The sequence below is a fragment of the Mobula hypostoma genome, chromosome 11, assembly GCF_963921235.1.
Source record: "Mobula hypostoma chromosome 11, sMobHyp1.1, whole genome shotgun sequence".
Lineage (NCBI taxonomy): Eukaryota > Metazoa > Chordata > Chondrichthyes > Myliobatiformes > Myliobatidae > Mobula > Mobula hypostoma.
This window is the reverse complement of record NC_086107.1, coordinates 74,023,065-74,041,110: the sequence shown is the minus strand read 5'-3', so window position 1 is coordinate 74,041,110 and position 18,046 is coordinate 74,023,065. Positions and strand designations below refer to the sequence as shown.

Genomic DNA, 18,046 nt, shown 5'->3' with positions numbered 1-18,046 from the left:
TCCCATTTCTACCTGTAGGGCTGACACTGGTGACATTTTAAAAGCCCCACTGCACACTCTCAAGGCATGAGCCTGAATCACATCCAGTTTCCTTATAAGAGACCTAGCTGCTGATCCATATACTATATTTCCATAATCCAATACAGATCTTACTAAAGCCACATACATTCTCTTCAAAGCTGAACAACTTGCTCCCCATTCCCTAGCAGTCAAACATCTCATCACATTTATTACTTTTTTACATTTCTCCTCAACTTTCCTGATATGGTCTGCCCATGTTAATCATGAATCAAATACAACTCCCAGAAATTTAAATGATGCAACCCTTTCTAATTCAACCCCATACATCCATAACTTCTTCCCTACCTCAACCCTTTTCCCGGTAAAAAATACAGTTTGAGTTTTATCTACTGAAAATCTACATCCCCAATCATAACCCCACTCCACCACTTCATCAATTGCTTCTTGTAGTTTCCTGATTATATAGTCCATGTTCCTGCCTCTTTTCCACAAGGCCCCATCATCCGCAAACAGTGACCTACCTATATCCACTGGTACCTTTGTGAAGACATCATTGATCATAATGATGAAAAGTAACGGGCTAATCACACTACCTTGAGGTGTGCCATTTTCCACTATGTACTGTTTTGATAATTCTGATCCAATCCGAACTTGAATTTTTCTACCAAACAAAAACTCTTTAATCCAATTAAAAACTCTCCCACCAACCCCCATCTTGTGGAGTTTAATTAATAATCCTTCCTTCCACATCATATCATAGGCTTTTTCAATGTCAAAGAACACTGCCACTACTGACTCTCTATTTGCCTGGGCCTTCCTTATTTCAGTCTCTAACATAATCACTGAGTCCATGGAATTCCTTCCCTTTCTAAAACCACTCTGATAACTTGCCAGCATTCCCCTTTTCTCAAGCTCATATGATAACCTTTCTGTTATCATCCTTTCCATTATCTTACATATACTTGATGTTAATGCAATTGGTCTGTAGCTAGTGGGTTTTGACAGATCCTTGCCAGGCTTCCTTATTGGAATTACTACTGCTTCTTTCCATGCACTTGGTAATCTTCCCTCCTCCCACACTCTGTTATAAAAATGCAGCAACTTCAAGAGCGCTCCTTCTCCTAGATTTTTTAGCATCACAGAGCATATCAGATCTTTCCCTGGGGAGGTTGGTCTCGATCTCTTTATTGCTCTCACCATTTCTGCTAATGTAAATGGATCATCAATTATATCATCTGTTCCTTCCCTCCTGCTTAACACACCTGGGTGTTGGCTCATTATTCTTTCCCTTCTTCTTCTCCCTTCTTCAGACAAATTTTCTGAACTGTGTATCAGTACAAATGACTTGGCCATGACCTCAGCCTTATCCCTACTGGAGACCGCAGTTTCCTCCTCAGATATCATTACTGGATATTCCCATTCCCTTCTATCTCCTCCCATCCTCTTAATCATTCCCCATATCTCTCCCACAGGTGTTGTTCTTCCTACCTTGTCGCAAAAACTCCTCCAACTTGCCCTTTTAGCTTGACGTATAGTTCTTCTCACCACTGCCTGTGCTTTCTTATATTGAACCAAATGCTGCATATTATGGGTTCTTTTAACTAGCCTGAATGCTCTATTTCTGTTTTTTACAGCCTGACAACATTCCTCTGTCCACCATGGTACCAGTTTTCTATTCATCCTATTTTCACTCCGAGGTATAGGTCCTTCTGCTGCCATGATAATTGCTGAAGTCACCTGACTGTTTAATTCATCTACATTTCCAGAAATATCAATCTTTGTCAACCCTTCTTCACTCAACTTCTGGAACTTACCCCAATCAGCTTTTTCAAACACCCACTTTGGGGTTCCGCCACCTGGTCTTACTTCAACTCTTTCACCCACTGAACACAAAACTGGGTAGTGATCACTGCCTACTGTTGAAGCAGTCCAAACTCCCCAGTTACTAATGCCAGCCAAGGTATTAGACACTAACGTAATATCTAACACTGACTCAGTTCCTGTTGTTATATCTATCCTTGTGCCGCTACCATCATTCATACACACCAAATCCCTTTCTTCCGTCAAATCTTCAATTACCTTTCCATTTGGATCTGTAATCTGATCCCCCCATATTGTGCTATGAGCATTGAAATCTGCACACCACACTACTTTATGTCTGTTTTGTCCTTGTATCTTTAATAGGCTGTCCAAATCCAACCTTTTACATGGATTGTAGTAGTTAATTATAACCACTCCCTCCCCTCTCTCCCACACTTCCACCACTATGTATTCCTGATCATCTCCTTTCTCCAGTACCCTATATGGTATACCTTGCTTGATTAACATAGCACAACCCCCTCCTCCCCCTAGATTTCTATCTTTCCTTATCATTATATACCCATATACCACAAAGTCTAAAGTTGGTTTCAACCAAGTTTCCTGAATACACACTACATCCGGTTTTACAACCATTTCTTTAATAAAGTGCTTGAATTCCTGGCTATTGGCCAGTAAGCTCCTTGCATTCCATTGTAAAAGAATCACCATAATTAGTATTAACCAACACATGACACTTCCTGGCTTGACTGATTACTGAGGTTCTCCCTCACTTCCTCCCATGTCAGTCCTACTAACCCTAAATGGTTTACTGCTGCTTTTACCACCAGCTGAATTTCGTCACTTTTTGACTTTACCTCAGCAGTACTATTAATCACTCCTGCAATGAATGTTACTAGAGCCTTTTTGTCTACATAAATCCTGTCATTTGTTCTTTGTTGCATCTCTCATATCCCTATTGCTCCCTGTTCATTAGGAGCATTATTCACTTCTCTTGACATTCTTACAGCTTCTGCATAAGTGATCTTTCTTTTCACTCTTATTTCTTGAATTTTAGTCTCCCGTCTCACAACCTCACACCCACTATATGCAACATTATGAGCTCCTCCACAATTGCAGCATTTTGGTTGAACTCCTGTTCCGCACTTTCCATATTCATGATCACCCCCACATCTAGCACATCTCCTCTGCCTTTTACAGTTTTTAGCCACGTGTCCAAACCTTTGACAATTATAGCACCTCAATGGCTTTGGCACATACACCCTTACTGGGTAACTCATGAAACCCAGGAACACCTTCCTTGGCACTCTTTCTTCTTCAAATTCAATCAATACAGATTCACTTTCCTTTTTCACTCCCTCCTTTGTTGTTTTCAGTCTTTGAACATTCATTACTTTCCCTCCTTTGATATTCCTCTTTATCTCCTCCATATTTATACTCATTGGTATCCCCGTGATCACTCCTTTACAACCACTGTTTTGTGCTCCCACCCTCCCAGTGTATTCCACCTTGCATTTTCCTATCTCTTAGCTTGAGTGCTTTCTCAAGTTGTTCCTCATTCGCACATCTTACCAATAAGTTGCCATCATTAAGGACTTTTGCAAATACTATTTCCCCTATCTTATTTGTCAGAGTTGTTGTTAGCACAAACGGGTTAATTTTCTTCATATGTCCCTGAGCCTTCTCATTAAACCTAATTATGACAACACCTCCTCTCTGAGCTTGTTCATCTTCCTCACTTTCAGAGCTTTCTCCACTGTCATTTCTTATTCTTTTATTCCCTTTGTCTTGGTTTTTATTCATCCGACACCTCACTACCTCCTCATTCCCTTTATTTTTCCCTTCACAATAATCCACCTCTCCCCAGCTGCCTACCTCTGGTCCCAAGTCTCTATCCCTCTCCTTCTCCACTTTCTTTCCCTCAACCCCGCCTCTTATCTTGTCCGCCATTACCGGAACCACACGACCCCCTCCCAGCAATTTCCGTTCCTTCCCCACTCTCTTTCCCTCAACAGGTTCCAAAACACACTCACGCATCAAGCAAAACACAGCCAGCTTCCAGCAGCAGCCCACATTCAGCCCTGGCCGGTCCCGCCACCACCCGGCACCAGGGTAGGAAGCAGTTGGACCTTCCAGATCCAAGTGTATTTTTACTACAGTCAATGGAAACACTTTGACTGCACACAGGTGATCTCCATTTAACTAATAATGTAACTTCTAAAACCAATTAGCTGCAACAGTGATGATTTGGTGTGTCACAATAAAAGGAGGGGGGTGAATGCAATCAATTATTTTGTGCTTTATATTTGTAATTAACTTAGATCACTTTGTAGAGATCTATTTTCACTTTGACACAAAAGAGTCTTTTTCAGGTGATCAGTGTCAAAAGTACCAAATTACACCCACTGTGATTCAATGTTGTAAAACAATAAAACATGAAAACTTGCGGGGGGGTGGTGGTGGTGAATACTTTTTATTGGCACTGTATACGTATATTAAATAGTTAAATTAGTAGTAGAAAAACAGAAATAAAGAAGTAGTGAGCAACTGTTCATGGGTTCAATGTCCATTTAGAAATTGGATGGCAGAGGGGAGAAAGTTGTTTCTGAATCGTTGAATGCGATATAGAACATCGACCAGTACAGCACAGGAACAGGTCATTCGGCCCTCAGTGTTGTGCCAGACCAGCTGAAAAACAAATCAAAAACACCCAAACACTAATCCCTCCTGCCCACTCCATGTCCATATCCCTCTATCCTCCTGGCATCCTTGCTCTCAAGAGCCTCTACCACCATACTAGGCAGTGCATTCCAGATATCCACCACTCTGAGTGAAAATCTTACCCCTCACATGCCCCTGGAACCTTTGATGCATGTCCTCTGGTATTAGACATTTCAACCTTGGGAAACAGATACTCACTGTACACTCCATCTATGCCCCTCATAATCTTGTAAACCTCTATCAGATCTCCTCTTAGCCTTCGATGCTCCAAAGAAAATGACCCAAGTTTATTCAGCCTCTTGTGATAGCACATGCCCTCTAAACCAGGCAGCACCCTGGTAAACCTCTTCTGCACCCTTTCCAAAGCCTCAACATCCTTCCTATAGTGGGGTGACCAGAATTGTATGTACTTCTCCAGATATGGCCCAACCAGAGTTTTATGAAGTTGCAACATAACCTCCTGTCTATTGAACTCGGTTCCTTGACTAATAAAAACAAGCCTTCTTTCAAGGAGCTATGAACTTGATCCCAAGATCTCTCTGCTCAGCAACACTGTTAAGGATCTTGCCTCAGTGGGGTGCAACACCTCATTTATCTGGGTTAAACTCCATCTGCCATTTCTCAGCCCATGTTTACGACTGATCTATATCACGTTGTATTCTTTGGTAGTCTTCTATACTATCCACAATTCCACCAACCTTGGTGTCATCCTCAAATTTACTAACCCACCATCTACATTTTCATCCAGGCCATTTACATACATCACAAATAGCAGAGGTCCCAGTACAGATCCCTGTAGGACCACCACAAATCACTGTTCTCCAACTTGAATAAGTCCCTTCAACCACTACCTTCCATCTTCTATGCACAAGCCAATTCTGAATTCAGTTCTGAAATCTATAAATAGAAAATGTTGCTGGTTGGACACCATTTGGGTGCTTTCTGAGAATTATTGTATAGCATGGCACAGCACAGGAAAACCATTCTGCTTTGGTGGAACTTCTCAATGGATTGTTGTTTCTGGCTATGTCTTTAGAGTTGCATGATGTGTTGCTTTTCAACTGTTCATTTAATTACAATTAAATTCACTTCCATCATCTTCTCTGACTGCACTCAAAATTACAAGAATTGCCTGTCTAATTATCTTTTCCTCTTCATCTCCCCATTCCATCTGTAAATGGTGGCGCCTTGCAGAAGAAAGGTTTTTCCTACACGTACCAGCCCTGCTGATGGACTCGAGCAGGAATCAACCGGACAGCCGACTTTGGAAAGACACTGGGAAAAAAACAAGAGAACAGCACGGTTACTTGGAGTGCCTGGATGGAGCAGCTCACAGCTGCTGGGGTGGAAGTGTGAAACTAGAGAATGGCCTCTTTTCAGCCGACCAGACCTTAGGTGAGGCTGACAACACATCTAGGACTGTGTGGGTTTCTTCTTTCATCAGCCCCACACAAAGAAATAGAGGAATGGCAACGATGGCAAAGGTGGGTGGGTGAGTAGGTGGGGAATTAGGCTACCATTCAGCCCATCAAATCTATGCCAATTCATTATGCAATCCCATTGTTCCACTAATTTTCCCTGTAACCTATTCTCTGACTGTTCCCATCAATTTACAATAGATTCTACCAATCATCTTTTCACTGTAAGCAACTTATAGTTGCCGGTCAACCTAACAATCACAAAGATGAGAAAATCTGCAGATGCTGGAAATCTAGGGCAATGCCCACAACAAGCTGGAGGAACTCAGCAGATCAGGCAGCATCTGTGGAAAAGGGTAAACAGTTGACTTTCCGGGCCGCGATCCTTTGTCAACTGTTCATTCTTTTCCATAGATGCTGCCTGTGCTGCTGAGTTCCTCCAGCAATCTGTGTGTGTAACTGAACATTTTTTGTGATGTTGGAAGAAACTGGAATTGGCGCAGGAAAATTGACGCAGCTACTGTGCAAGATCCAATCAGGCAGCACTAGAGAGTGGGTCACTGGACTGTGAGGTTGCAACTCCACTGCATGACTCTGGGGGATGGGATAAGTAAAAGTGAGAAGTGAGATACCAAAGCCTGGGGAGGGCACAATCAGCAAGGCAAAGGGCTTGGAAGACAGTTATTAAGGGGAGGTGCTGGGGAGAACTTTTGAGAAATAGGGTTTGCTGGGAGAGATTGCATGAAGCAGTGGGTGTTTGCAATCAAGAATTGAAGGAGTAAAGATAACAGCTGATGGGTTAATTAGGATGGGTTACTGAGATATAGAGGGAGAGCAATTGAATGATACAAATGGTGGGGGTGCTGGCTGGGAGAGGGTGCTGAAAATTCGTCTGACTGGGGAGCTGTACATTGGAGGAGAAAAGTGAATGAGAGAATCAATGTTAAAAATTGATGACATTCATTCACAGCTGGCTGGTTCTGATGCAAACTGGAAAAACTGGTTATCTGAGATTATTGAGTCCTGGGGGCTGTTCCTCACACTTACACTGGGCTTCACTTGAATAGTACAGGACATTAAAAGGAGGAAGCTACGAGTGAGAACGTGATAGTGCATTTTCAAAAACAGGAGCAGGACAAGGCCACCAGGTCCCCCAAGTCTGTGCCAGGCCTCAGTTCCTCTTTTGTATCCCTCCCCAATGATCCTCAACTCCCTGATCTTTTGCAATTTAACTACCTTACAGTGATCTAGCCTGCATAATGTTCTGGGGTAAGAATTCCAGAGATTCAACATCCTCTGTGAAAAAATTCTACACACCTCAGTTTTAAATGACTGATCCTTGTTGTCCCATCATTCAAGACTTACCCAACTATGAAAACATCTCAACATCTGTCCTGTCTTTTATTTTAATCATTTACAAGACTTGGGCACATACAGTTTATGTAGCTAGGAGTGGAGAGAGAGTTTGTCAATCTGGCAGGAACAATAGAATGGTGAGGGTAGAGGCTGCGGAGGAGGTGTGGGACAGGTGGCAGAGAAGGAGTTCCAGGGCAGGAGTGGTGTGGGTGCAGACACTCCATCCCTGAGACACCAGGCAAGGTCACTTGATTGGAAACAATTGGTTTGTTGATCATTACAGAATGTCTCTCTGGTGCTTCCCTCTCCCTCCCTTCTCCCTTCCCCTTTTCCCTACAATGATTCCCCTCTCCCAGCCCCCTTCCCACTCTCAGTCTGCAATAGAGACCCATATCAGAATCAGGTTTATCATCACTCACATAGGCCATGATTTTGTTTTGCGGCAGCAGTAGAAATTTAGAGAAACAGTGTGGAATCGGTCCTTCAAGCCATACTGCCTGGCAACCCCCTATTTAACCCTTTTCCTAATCCCAGGACAATTTACCTATTAACCAGTATACCTTTGGACTATGGCAGGAAACTGGAGGGCCCAGAGAAAACCCGTGGATTCCACAGGGAGGACGTACAGGTGCTGTCAGAATTGAACTGCGAACTTCGACAGCCAGATCTGTATTGGCGTCACGCTAACTGCTACACTACAGTGACATCCCAAATCCTCTCCTCTTAGGATATTACATGTCTCACTAAGGCCATCTTCCATCTTCTAAACTGAAGTACAGATCCAAACTGTTCAACTCCTTTAGTTAAAGTAACCCTGTCACCCCGAGAATTAGCCTTGAATATCCCCTCTCGCCTGCCTCCAGTGCTACAGATTTTTTTAGGTAAGACAAACCAAACTGTGCACAGTATTCCAGGTGTGGCCTCACCAACATCTTCTGTAATTGAAACAAAGCCTCCCAAACTCCAAACCCAAGCAATAAAGGTCAGAATGCCATCTGCCTGCTTAACTACCACTACATTATAATTCATGTACAAGAACCCTTCAGTCCTTCTCCGCTTCACTCATTCACAGTTTCCATCCTCATTTAATTCCTAACACCGGTGCATGACTTCACATTTACCCAGATTAAGCTATGTGCCAAATGTCTGCCCACTCAGTCTATATCTAAATCTGACTGCAGAGTTATGTTATCCTAATCCAGTACGGCCTTCCACTTATTTTTTTCTCGTTGGCAAGCCTGGAACACTTACATTTCTAGCTGCCTCCGAATTATTAATATAAATTGTAAACAATAAAGATTTTGGTGCATGATCTGGCTGAAATTAATGTCATTAATGTTGGCCCTAAAGGGAGGCACGGTAGTGCAGCAGGTAGTGCAGTTGTGTGACAGAGCCATGTTCACCATTTCGATTCAATCCCCACCGCATCTGCAAGGCCGTTTTACATTCACTCCGTGAGCACGTGGGTTTACTCAGCTGCTCCATGTCCTCTCAGATACCTGAGATGTTCTGTTGGGTCAGTGATGCTACGTGGATGCTGCAAGTGTCTTGACATCTGTGGGCTGTCCTCGGACGTGTATTTCACTGTATGTTTCAATGCTTTGATGTTCATCTGACAAAGAAAGCTCATCCTGCTTTCTCTATACTTTTAAATTGTCCACAAGAATAAATACCAATACTGTTCCTTTGACTAAAGTTCAACTTATTGGCCAGTAATAATGTGTTTGATCCTTTCCTACCTCCTTAAGCAATGGCACACTGTCAGCAGCCTTCCATTCTGCTGCCACTACTCTTGTATCTGGAAAGAACCAAAAAATATTGTCACTACCTCAGCAGCATCCTTCCTTTTTTCAGGAGCCTGGGATGTATTTCTTCTGAGTCAGGAGATATATCCATTTTAAAGATACACTGTTATTTAATATTTCCATTCTTATTTTGTTTAAGCCATCCATGTGTCACAATTACCTTGTACATCAGCCCTCCCTCTTGGATAGACAACTACAAAATATTCATGATGAATCCTACCTAGATCCCACACATTCACACATGGAACACTGTATGCAGATCATGCACCTTCACCCACGGATTGCCCATATCCCACCCCTTCACACACGGATTATCCATATACCACCCGCTCACACGCGGATTACCCACATCCCACACCTTCACATGCAGATTACCCATATCCCACCCGCTCACACGCGGATTACCCGTGTCCCACCCCTTGGCACACGGATTACGCGTGTCCCACCCCTTGGCACACGGACGAACCGCGTCCCACCCCTTGGCACATGGACTACCCCTGTCCCACCCCTTGACACGCGGATGACCCATATCCCACCCCTTCACATGCGGATGACCAATATCCCACACCTTCATACACCGATGACCAATATCCCACACCTTCACACATGGATTACCCATATCCCACCCCTTCACACGCGGAGTACCCATATCCCACACCTACACACACGGATTATCCATATTCCATACCTTCACAGATGGCTTTTGAAGCAGTTTATTAGGTGAATTGTGTTTGTAAAGGATCAACATGGGATATGGGTAATCCGTGTGTGTAGGTTTTTAATGGGAAGGAAAGGTGGAATTAACCGGCAGGAGAGAGGGGTGGGCTGAGCTGCAAATCATGTCAATATTCATGGGTGGATGTGCTGGTAGTGGAGAGGGTCCACAGGATGTCCAGGAGAATGATCCCGAGTTTGAAAAGTTCAGCATATGAGGAGTGTTTGATGTCTCTGGGATTCTAGAATAATGAGGGGGGATCTCATTGAAACCTATTGAATATTGAAATACAGAGAGGATGTGTAGAGGATGTTTCCTAGAGTGTGAAAGTTTACGATTAGAGGGCACAGCCTCAGAATACAGGATGGCCCTTTAGAACAGAAATGAGGAGGAAGTTCTTTAGCCAGAGTGTGGAGAGTCATTGCTGTGGACTGCTGTGAATGCCACATCATTGGTTATATCTAAAGTGGAGGTTGATAAGTTCTTGATTAGTCAGGGTGTCAAAGGTTAAAGGGAGTCGGCAGGAGAATGGGGTTGAGTGGGATAATAAATCAGCCGTGATGGAATGGTGGAGCAGACTCAGTGAGCTCAATGGCCTAAATCTGCTCCTACGTCTTGAGTTTTATGGTCTTACTGGCAGTCGGTTAATCATCTCACCATCAGCCATTAGGGAGTGATATGAATAAATAACAGCACGTGCATTCACAGCATGCAAAACTCTCACAGGCTGAGGGCAGTTCTATCCCACTTGCCACCTTTTCACTTACTCTGCCCCTGTGCTGTGTCCTCCCATCAGTGGGGCAGCATGCTGTGAAGAGGAAGAAGGGACCGGCTCCGAAGATGCTGGGAAACGAGGTGTGCAGCGTGTGTGGGGACAAAGCCTCTGGCTTCCACTACAATGTGCTCAGCTGTGAGGGCTGCAAGGGATTCTTTCGGCGGAGCGTAATCAAGAGTGCGCAGTATTCTTGCAAGAATGGTGGCAAGTGTGAAATGGACCTCTACATGCGGAGAAAGTGCCAAGATTGTCGGCTCCGGAAGTGTCGGCAGGCGGGAATGTTGGAGCAATGTAAGTTTATAAAAGGGGACAATATTAGACCCAGGGAGCTTTGTAACTCCCTGATCTGTCTGCAGATAGAATAGGATCTTCTGAAAGATGCAATGCTTTGATTTACCTGAGGAAATTACCATTAAATAGATGGGGAAAGTAATGCCATTTAGTATTCATCTACCAAAGGCAGAGGAGCGATTTTTAAAAAATGACAGTGACAATATATCCCTAAAATAAAGGTAGCAAAGCTGCCAGGATGCAAATATCTCCTTAAGGTATAGTCAGTAGAACACCAGTCAGTTTGTTAGACATGCTTTGTCAAATGCAAATGAGTCTTTCTGCTTCCTCTCTTTTCTCCCATGGTCCACTGTCCTCTCTGATCTGATTACTTCTTTAGCCCTTTACCTCTTCCATTAATTATCTCCCATCATTCCCACTCTCTCATCTGGTCTCATGTATCACTCCTCAGATTGTACTCCTCCCCTTTCCCTCACCTTTTTATTTTATTCTGGCGTTTACTTCTTTCCTTTCCAGTCCTGATGAAGAGTGTCATCCTGAAACGTTGACTGTTTATTTCCCTCCATAGATGCTGCCTGTCCTGCTGAGTTCCTCCAGCATTGTGTGTGTGTTACTCAGTGTATTGACATCTTTCTGAGGGAGAAGAATTCAGAGCCAATGACTCATGTTCCAGAATTTCTGTGAGGGAGGACCCATCACTGAAGAGCAGGATATAAATCATGTGGGCGGAGAGACGGCAGATGGAGTTTAACCCAGGCAAGCATGAGGTGTTACACGTTGGGAGGTCAAATGTCGAGGAGAGTATACATTTAATAGCAGGACCTTTAACACCATGGATGTACAGAGAGATCTTTGGGTCCAAGAGTGTCCACATTAATGGATAGGGAGATTTAAAAAAGCGTATGACATGCTTGCCTTAACTGGTTGGGCTATTGAGTACAAGAGCCAGGAAGTCATGTGGAAGCTGTTTGAAACCTTACTTAGGCTGTACGGAGTATTGTATAAAATTCAGGTCACCCCAGTGGTACATACCACGCCAATTGGCTCAGATGAGAAGAGAGGTGAACAGCGCTGCAGTTGTGATAGGGGATTTCATAGTTAGAGGAGAAGACACGATAGAGACACCCAGATGGTATGTTCCCTCCCAGGTGCCAGCACCAGGGCGTGAAGAGAAGGCAGGAGTTTGGGGCTGAGAGGAAAATTGGATCAGTCATGCTGAAATGGCGGAGCAGACTCGATGGGCCAAATGGCCTAATTCTGCTCCTATATCTTATGGTCGTATGGTCTCAGATTAGGTCCACAGCATTCTAAAGGGGGAAGGTGAGCAGACAGAGGTCTTGGTACATGTTAGCACCAATGGCATAGGTAGGAAAAGGGAAGAGGTCCTGAAGAGCAGATTTAGGGAGCTAGGCAGAAAGCTGAAAAACAGGACTTCGAGGGTAGTAGTCTCTGGATTGCTGCCTGTGCCACGCACCAGTGAGGGCAAGAATAGGATGATTTGGCAGATGAATGTGTGTCGGAGGAACTGGTGCAGGGGGCAGATTTCTGGATCATTGGGATCTCTTCTAGGAAAGGTACGACCTGTATAAAAGAGATGGGTTTCACATGAACCTGGTGGGGAGGGGGTGGATCAATATCTTTGTGGGCAGGTTTGCTAGAATTGTGGGGGAGGGTTTAACCTGATTTGCCGAGGGGTGGGAAACTGAGTGATAGGGCTGAGGATGGGGCAGTTGGTATAGAAGTGGAAGCAGTGTGTAGTGAGGCTGCCAGGAAGGACAGGCAGATGATAGGGCAAAATTGCAGTCAGTGGGATGAGTTGCAGTGTAACATGGGGACAAAATCGAAAAGAGTGACGGATACAGGACCAAAGATGTTATATTAGAATACACACAGTATACGGAATAAGGTAGATAGATGATCTTGTAGTGCAGTTAGAGATTGGCAGGTATGACATTGTGGGCATCACTGAGTTGTGGCTGAAAGAAGTTATAGTTGAGAATTCAACATCCAAGGATACACATGGTATCAAAATGGACAGACAGAGGGTGAGATGGTTCTGTTGGTAAACATTTAAATCAAATCCTCAGATAGAGGTGACATAAGATTGGAAGATGTAGAATCATTGTGAGTAGAGTTAAGGAACTGCAGGAGTAAAAGGACCCTATTAGGAGTTATATACGAGGCTTCGAACAGTTGTCAGGATGTGGGCTACAAATTATAAAGGGGATATAAAATGCATTTAAAAAGGACAATATCATGGGAGATTTCAATATGCAGGCAGATTGGGAAAATCAGGTTGGTGTTAATTTTGGATCCCATGAGAGAGAATTTGTAGAATGCCTAACTAATAGATTTTTAGATCAACTTGTGGGTGGGCCCACTAAGCAAAGAGCTGTTCTGGATCGAGTGTTGCGTAATGAACCTGGTTTGATTAGGGAGCTTTAGATAAAGGAAGCCTTAGGAGATAGTGATCATAATAAGACCATAAGATATAGGAGCAGAAGTAGGCCATTCAGCCCATCAAGTCTGCTCTGCCATTCAATCAAGGGCTGATCCAATTTTTTCAGTCATCCCCACTCCCCTGCCTTCTCCCCATACCCTTTGACGCCCTGGCTAATCAAGAACCTATCTACCTCTGCCTTAAATGCACCCAATGACTTGACCTCCACAGACGCTTGTGGCAACAAATTCCACAGATTTACCACCTTCTGAATAAAGTAATTTCTTCGCATCTCAGTTCTAAATGGGCGTCCTTCAATCCTGAAGTCGTGCCCTCTTGTCCTAGACTCCCCTATCATGGTAAATAACTTTGCCATATCTAATCTGTTCAGGCCTTTTAACATTTGGAATGTTTCTATGAGATCCCCCATCATTCTCCTGAACTCCAGGGAATACAGCCCAAGAGCTGCCAGATGTTCCTCATATGGTAACCCTTTCGTTCCTGGAATCATTCTTGTGAATCTTCTCTGAACCCTCTCCAATGTCAGCATATCCTTGCAGTCTCACGAGTGCCTTATAGAGCCTCAACATCACATCACATCCTGCTCCTATATTCTATATCTCTAGAAATGAATGCCAACATTGCATTCGCCTTCTTCACCACCGACTCAACCTGGAGGTTAACCTTTAGGGTATCCTGCACAAGGACTCCCAAGTCCTTTTGCATATCTGCAGTTTGAATTCTCTTCCCATCTAAATAATAGTCTGCCAATTTATTTCTTTTTTTCACCAAAGTGCATGACCTTACATTTTCCAACATTGTAGTTCATTTGCCACTTCTTTGCCCATTCCCCTACACTATCTAAGTCTCTCTGCAGACTCTCTGTTTCCTCAACACTACCTGCTCCTCCACCTATCTTTGTATCATTGGCAAATTTAGCCACAAATCCTCTAATCCATTAGTCCAAATCATTGACTTACATCGTAAAAAGCAGCGGTCCCAACACTGACTCCTGTGGAACTCCACTGGTAACTGGCAGCCAGCCAGAATAGGATCCCTTTACTCCCACTCTCTGTTTTCTGCTGACCAGCCAATGCTCCACCCATGCTAGGAACTTCCCTGTAATTTTATGGGTTCTTATCTTGCTAAGCAGCCTCTTGTGTGGCACCTTGTCAAAAGCCTTCTGAAAATCCAAGTACACCACATCTACTGCATCTCCTTTGTCTACGCTACTTGTAATTTCCTCAAAAAATTATAGTAGGTTAGTCAGGCAGGATCTCCCTTTCAGGAAACCATGCTGGCTTTGGTCTGTCTTGTCATGTTCCTCCAGGTAGTCCGTAATCTCATCCCTAACAAGTTCCAACAACTTCCCAACCACTGATATCAGGTTAATAGGTCTATAGTTTCCTTTTTGATGCCTCCCACCCTTCTTAAATAGAGGAGTAACATTTGCAATTTTTCAGTCATCTGGTACAATGCCAGAATCTATCGATTTTGAATGATCATTGTTAATGATTCTGCAATCTCTCCAACTACTTCCTTCAGTCAGATATATCAGTATTACAGTGGTGTAAAGGGAATTACAGAGGCATGAGAGAGGAGCTGGCCAAAGTTGATAGGAAGGGGACACCAGCAGAGATGATGGCAGAGCAGTAATGGCTGGAATTTCTGGGAATAATTTGGAAGGCGCAGGATAGATACGTCCTAAAGAAGAATTCTAAAGGCAGGATGATGCAAGTGTGGTTGACAATGGAAGTCAATGCAACATAAAAACAAAAAGAGGGCATATAATAGAGCAACAATTAATAGGAAGTTAGAGGATTGTGAAGCTTTTAAAAACTAACAGGAGGCAACTAAAAGCCACAAGTAACAAAAAGATGAAATATTAAGGTAAGCTAGCTTATAATATCAAAGAGGATGCCAAAAGATCTTTCCAGATATATAAAGAGTAAAAGAGAGGTGAGAGTAGATCTCAGACCGCTGGAAAATTACTTTAGAGAGGTAATAATGGGGGACAAGGAAATGGCAGATGAACTGAATAAGTATTTAGCATCAGTCTTCACTGTGAAAGACAATAGCAGTATGCCAATTGTCTGAGTATGTTAGGGGGCAGAAGTGAGTGCAGTTGGTATTACTCAGGAGATGGTGCTTGGGAAACTGAAAGGTCTGAAGGTAGGTAAGAGTCACCTGGATCAAATGGACTACACCTAAGGGTTTTGTAAGAGGAAGCTAAAAAGATTGTGGAGGCATTGGAAACTCTCTTTCAAAAATCACTAGATTCTGGCATGGTTCTGGAGGACTGAAAATTTGCAAATGTCATTCCACTCTTCAAGAAGGGAGGGAGGTAGAAGAAAGGAAATTGGAGGCCAGTTTCCTGACCTCAGTGCTTGGGAAGATGTGGGAGTTGAATGTTAAGAATGAGGTTTCGGGGTACCTGGAGTCACATGACAAAATGGGCCAATGGCAGCTTGGTTCCTCAAGGGAAAATCTTGTCTGAGAAATCTATTGGGATTCTTTGAGGAAATAAGAAGCAGGATAGAAAAAAGAGAACCAGTTAATGTTGTGTACTTGGATTTTCAAAAGGCCTTTGAAAAGGTGCCACATGAAGCTGCTTCGCAAGATAGGAGTCCATGGTACTACAGGAAAGATACTGGCATGGATAGAGCATTGGCTGATTGTCAGGAAGCAAGGAGTGGGAAGGAGGGCCATTTCTGCTTGGCTGCCGGTGACTAATGGTACTCCACAGGGGATCACTTCCTCTTACATCGTATGCCAATAATTTGGATGATGAAATGATGGCTTTGCGGCCACATTTGCAGGCGATATAAAAATGGGTGAAAGGGCAAGAAGAGTTGTGGAAACAAGGAGGCTGCAAAAGGACTAGGAGATTGGACAAAGAAGTGGCAGATGGAATATAGTGTCGGGAAGTGTATGGTCATACACTTTGTTACAAGGAATAAAAGCTTAGTCTATTTTCCAAATGACGAGAAAATTTTAAAATCTGAGGTGCAAAGGGATTTGAGCCCTTTTGCAGGTGGGGTCTGTGGTGAGGAAGCCAAATGTGATATGAACATTCATTTCAAGAGGAGTAGAGTATAAGAACAAGGATGTGATGTTGAAACTTTATAAAGCACTGGTGAGTCTTTGCTTGGAGTATTGAGAGCACTTTTGGACCCTTATCTAAGAAAAAATGTGTCAACATTGGAAAGGGTATAAAGGAGGCTCATGAAAAGGATTCTGGGATTGAAATACTTACTAAATGAGGAGCATTTGATGGGTCTGGGCCTGTATTCACTGGAATTTAAATAAAACTGAGAGAGGATCTCATTGAAACCTATCAAATAGTGAAATGCCTAGATAGAGTAGATGTGGAGAGGTTGTTTCCTATAGTGAGGGTCTAGGACCAGAGGACCATCCATTTAGAACAGAGATGAGGAAGAATTTTTTTTTTAGCCAAATGGTGGTGAACCCGCAGAATTTGTTGCCACAGGCTACTGTGGAGACCAGGACATTGAGTGTATTTAAAGCCAGAGGTTGATAGATTCTTGATAAATCAGGGTGTGAAAGGTTACAGGGAGAAGTCAGGAGAATGGGGTTGAGAGAGAAATGGATTAGCCATGATCAAATGACTGAGCAAACTCGATAAGCCACATGGTCTAATTCTGCTCCAATATCTTATGAACCCATTAGTAGAAGGATGTGGACTTTGGAAAAGGTACAGAAAGGTATAAATTTGTGATCCAAGTTCATTGCTCCTTGAAAATGGCTACACAGGTCAATAGGGTGATTAAGAAGGCTTACGGAAAGCTTGCTTTTATTAGTCAGGGCATTGAGTTCAGAAGTCAAGAGGTTATGCTGCAACTTCATAAAACTCTAGTTGGGCCACATCTGGAGTAGTACTTACAGTTCTGGTCACCCTACTATAGGAAGGATGCTGAGGCTTTGGAAAAGGTGCAGAAGAGGTTTGCTGCCTGGTTTAGAGGGCATGTGCTATTATGAGAGGCTGGATAAACTTGGGTTGTTTTCTCTGGAGTGGTGGAGGCAGAGGGGAGATCTGATAGAGGGTTATAAGATTATGAGGGGCATAGATGGAGTGGACAGGGAGTATCATTTTCTTCAGGTAGAAATGTCTAATACCAGAGGGCATGCATTGAAGGTGAGAGAGTGTAGGTTCAAAGGGGATGTGAGAGGTAATTTTTTAACTCAGAGAATGGTGTATGCCTGGAATATTCTGCCCGGTACGGTGGTAAAGGAAAATACATTAGACGCTTTAAGAGTCATTTAGATAGACACACAACTATAAGGAAGGTGGAGTGACATGGACATTGTGTAGGTAGGAGGGGTTGGTGTTTGGGTGTTTCTTGATGTACTTTTTAGTTGGTTTGGCACAACATCTTGTGCTGTATTATTCTATGTTCTATGTATGAGATATAGCAAGAGCTTGGACAAACCTGGGGTTGTTTTCTCTGGAAGAGTGTTGAGTGTCTAGAATAGGCTGCCAAGGAAGGTGGTGAAAGCATCTGCAATAAAGGCACCTAAGAGGCTTTTAGATAGACACATAAATATGCTAGAAGTGGGAGAATGTGGGTTTTGCGCAGGCAGAAGTGAGTTGGTTTAATTTGACAACATGGGACTGTTCCTGTGCTGTATGGTTCTGTGTTAATAACTATTTGTGAGTGAGTCACT

General features: G+C 43.3%; 1 protein-coding gene across 1 annotated transcript in view; it reads left to right on the top strand.

Moving 5' to 3' along the window:
- Positions 1-18,046, top strand: part of LOC134354325 (oxysterols receptor LXR-alpha-like) — a 132,441-nt gene that overhangs the window by 54,532 nt on the left and 59,863 nt on the right. Inside the window, exons 2-3 of the mRNA XM_063063259.1 lie at positions 5,755-5,955; positions 10,651-10,920. Coding sequence (XP_062919329.1) covers positions 5,755-5,955; positions 10,651-10,920 — 471 coding nt within the window. The remainder of the gene's footprint in view (positions 1-5,754; positions 5,956-10,650; positions 10,921-18,046) is intronic.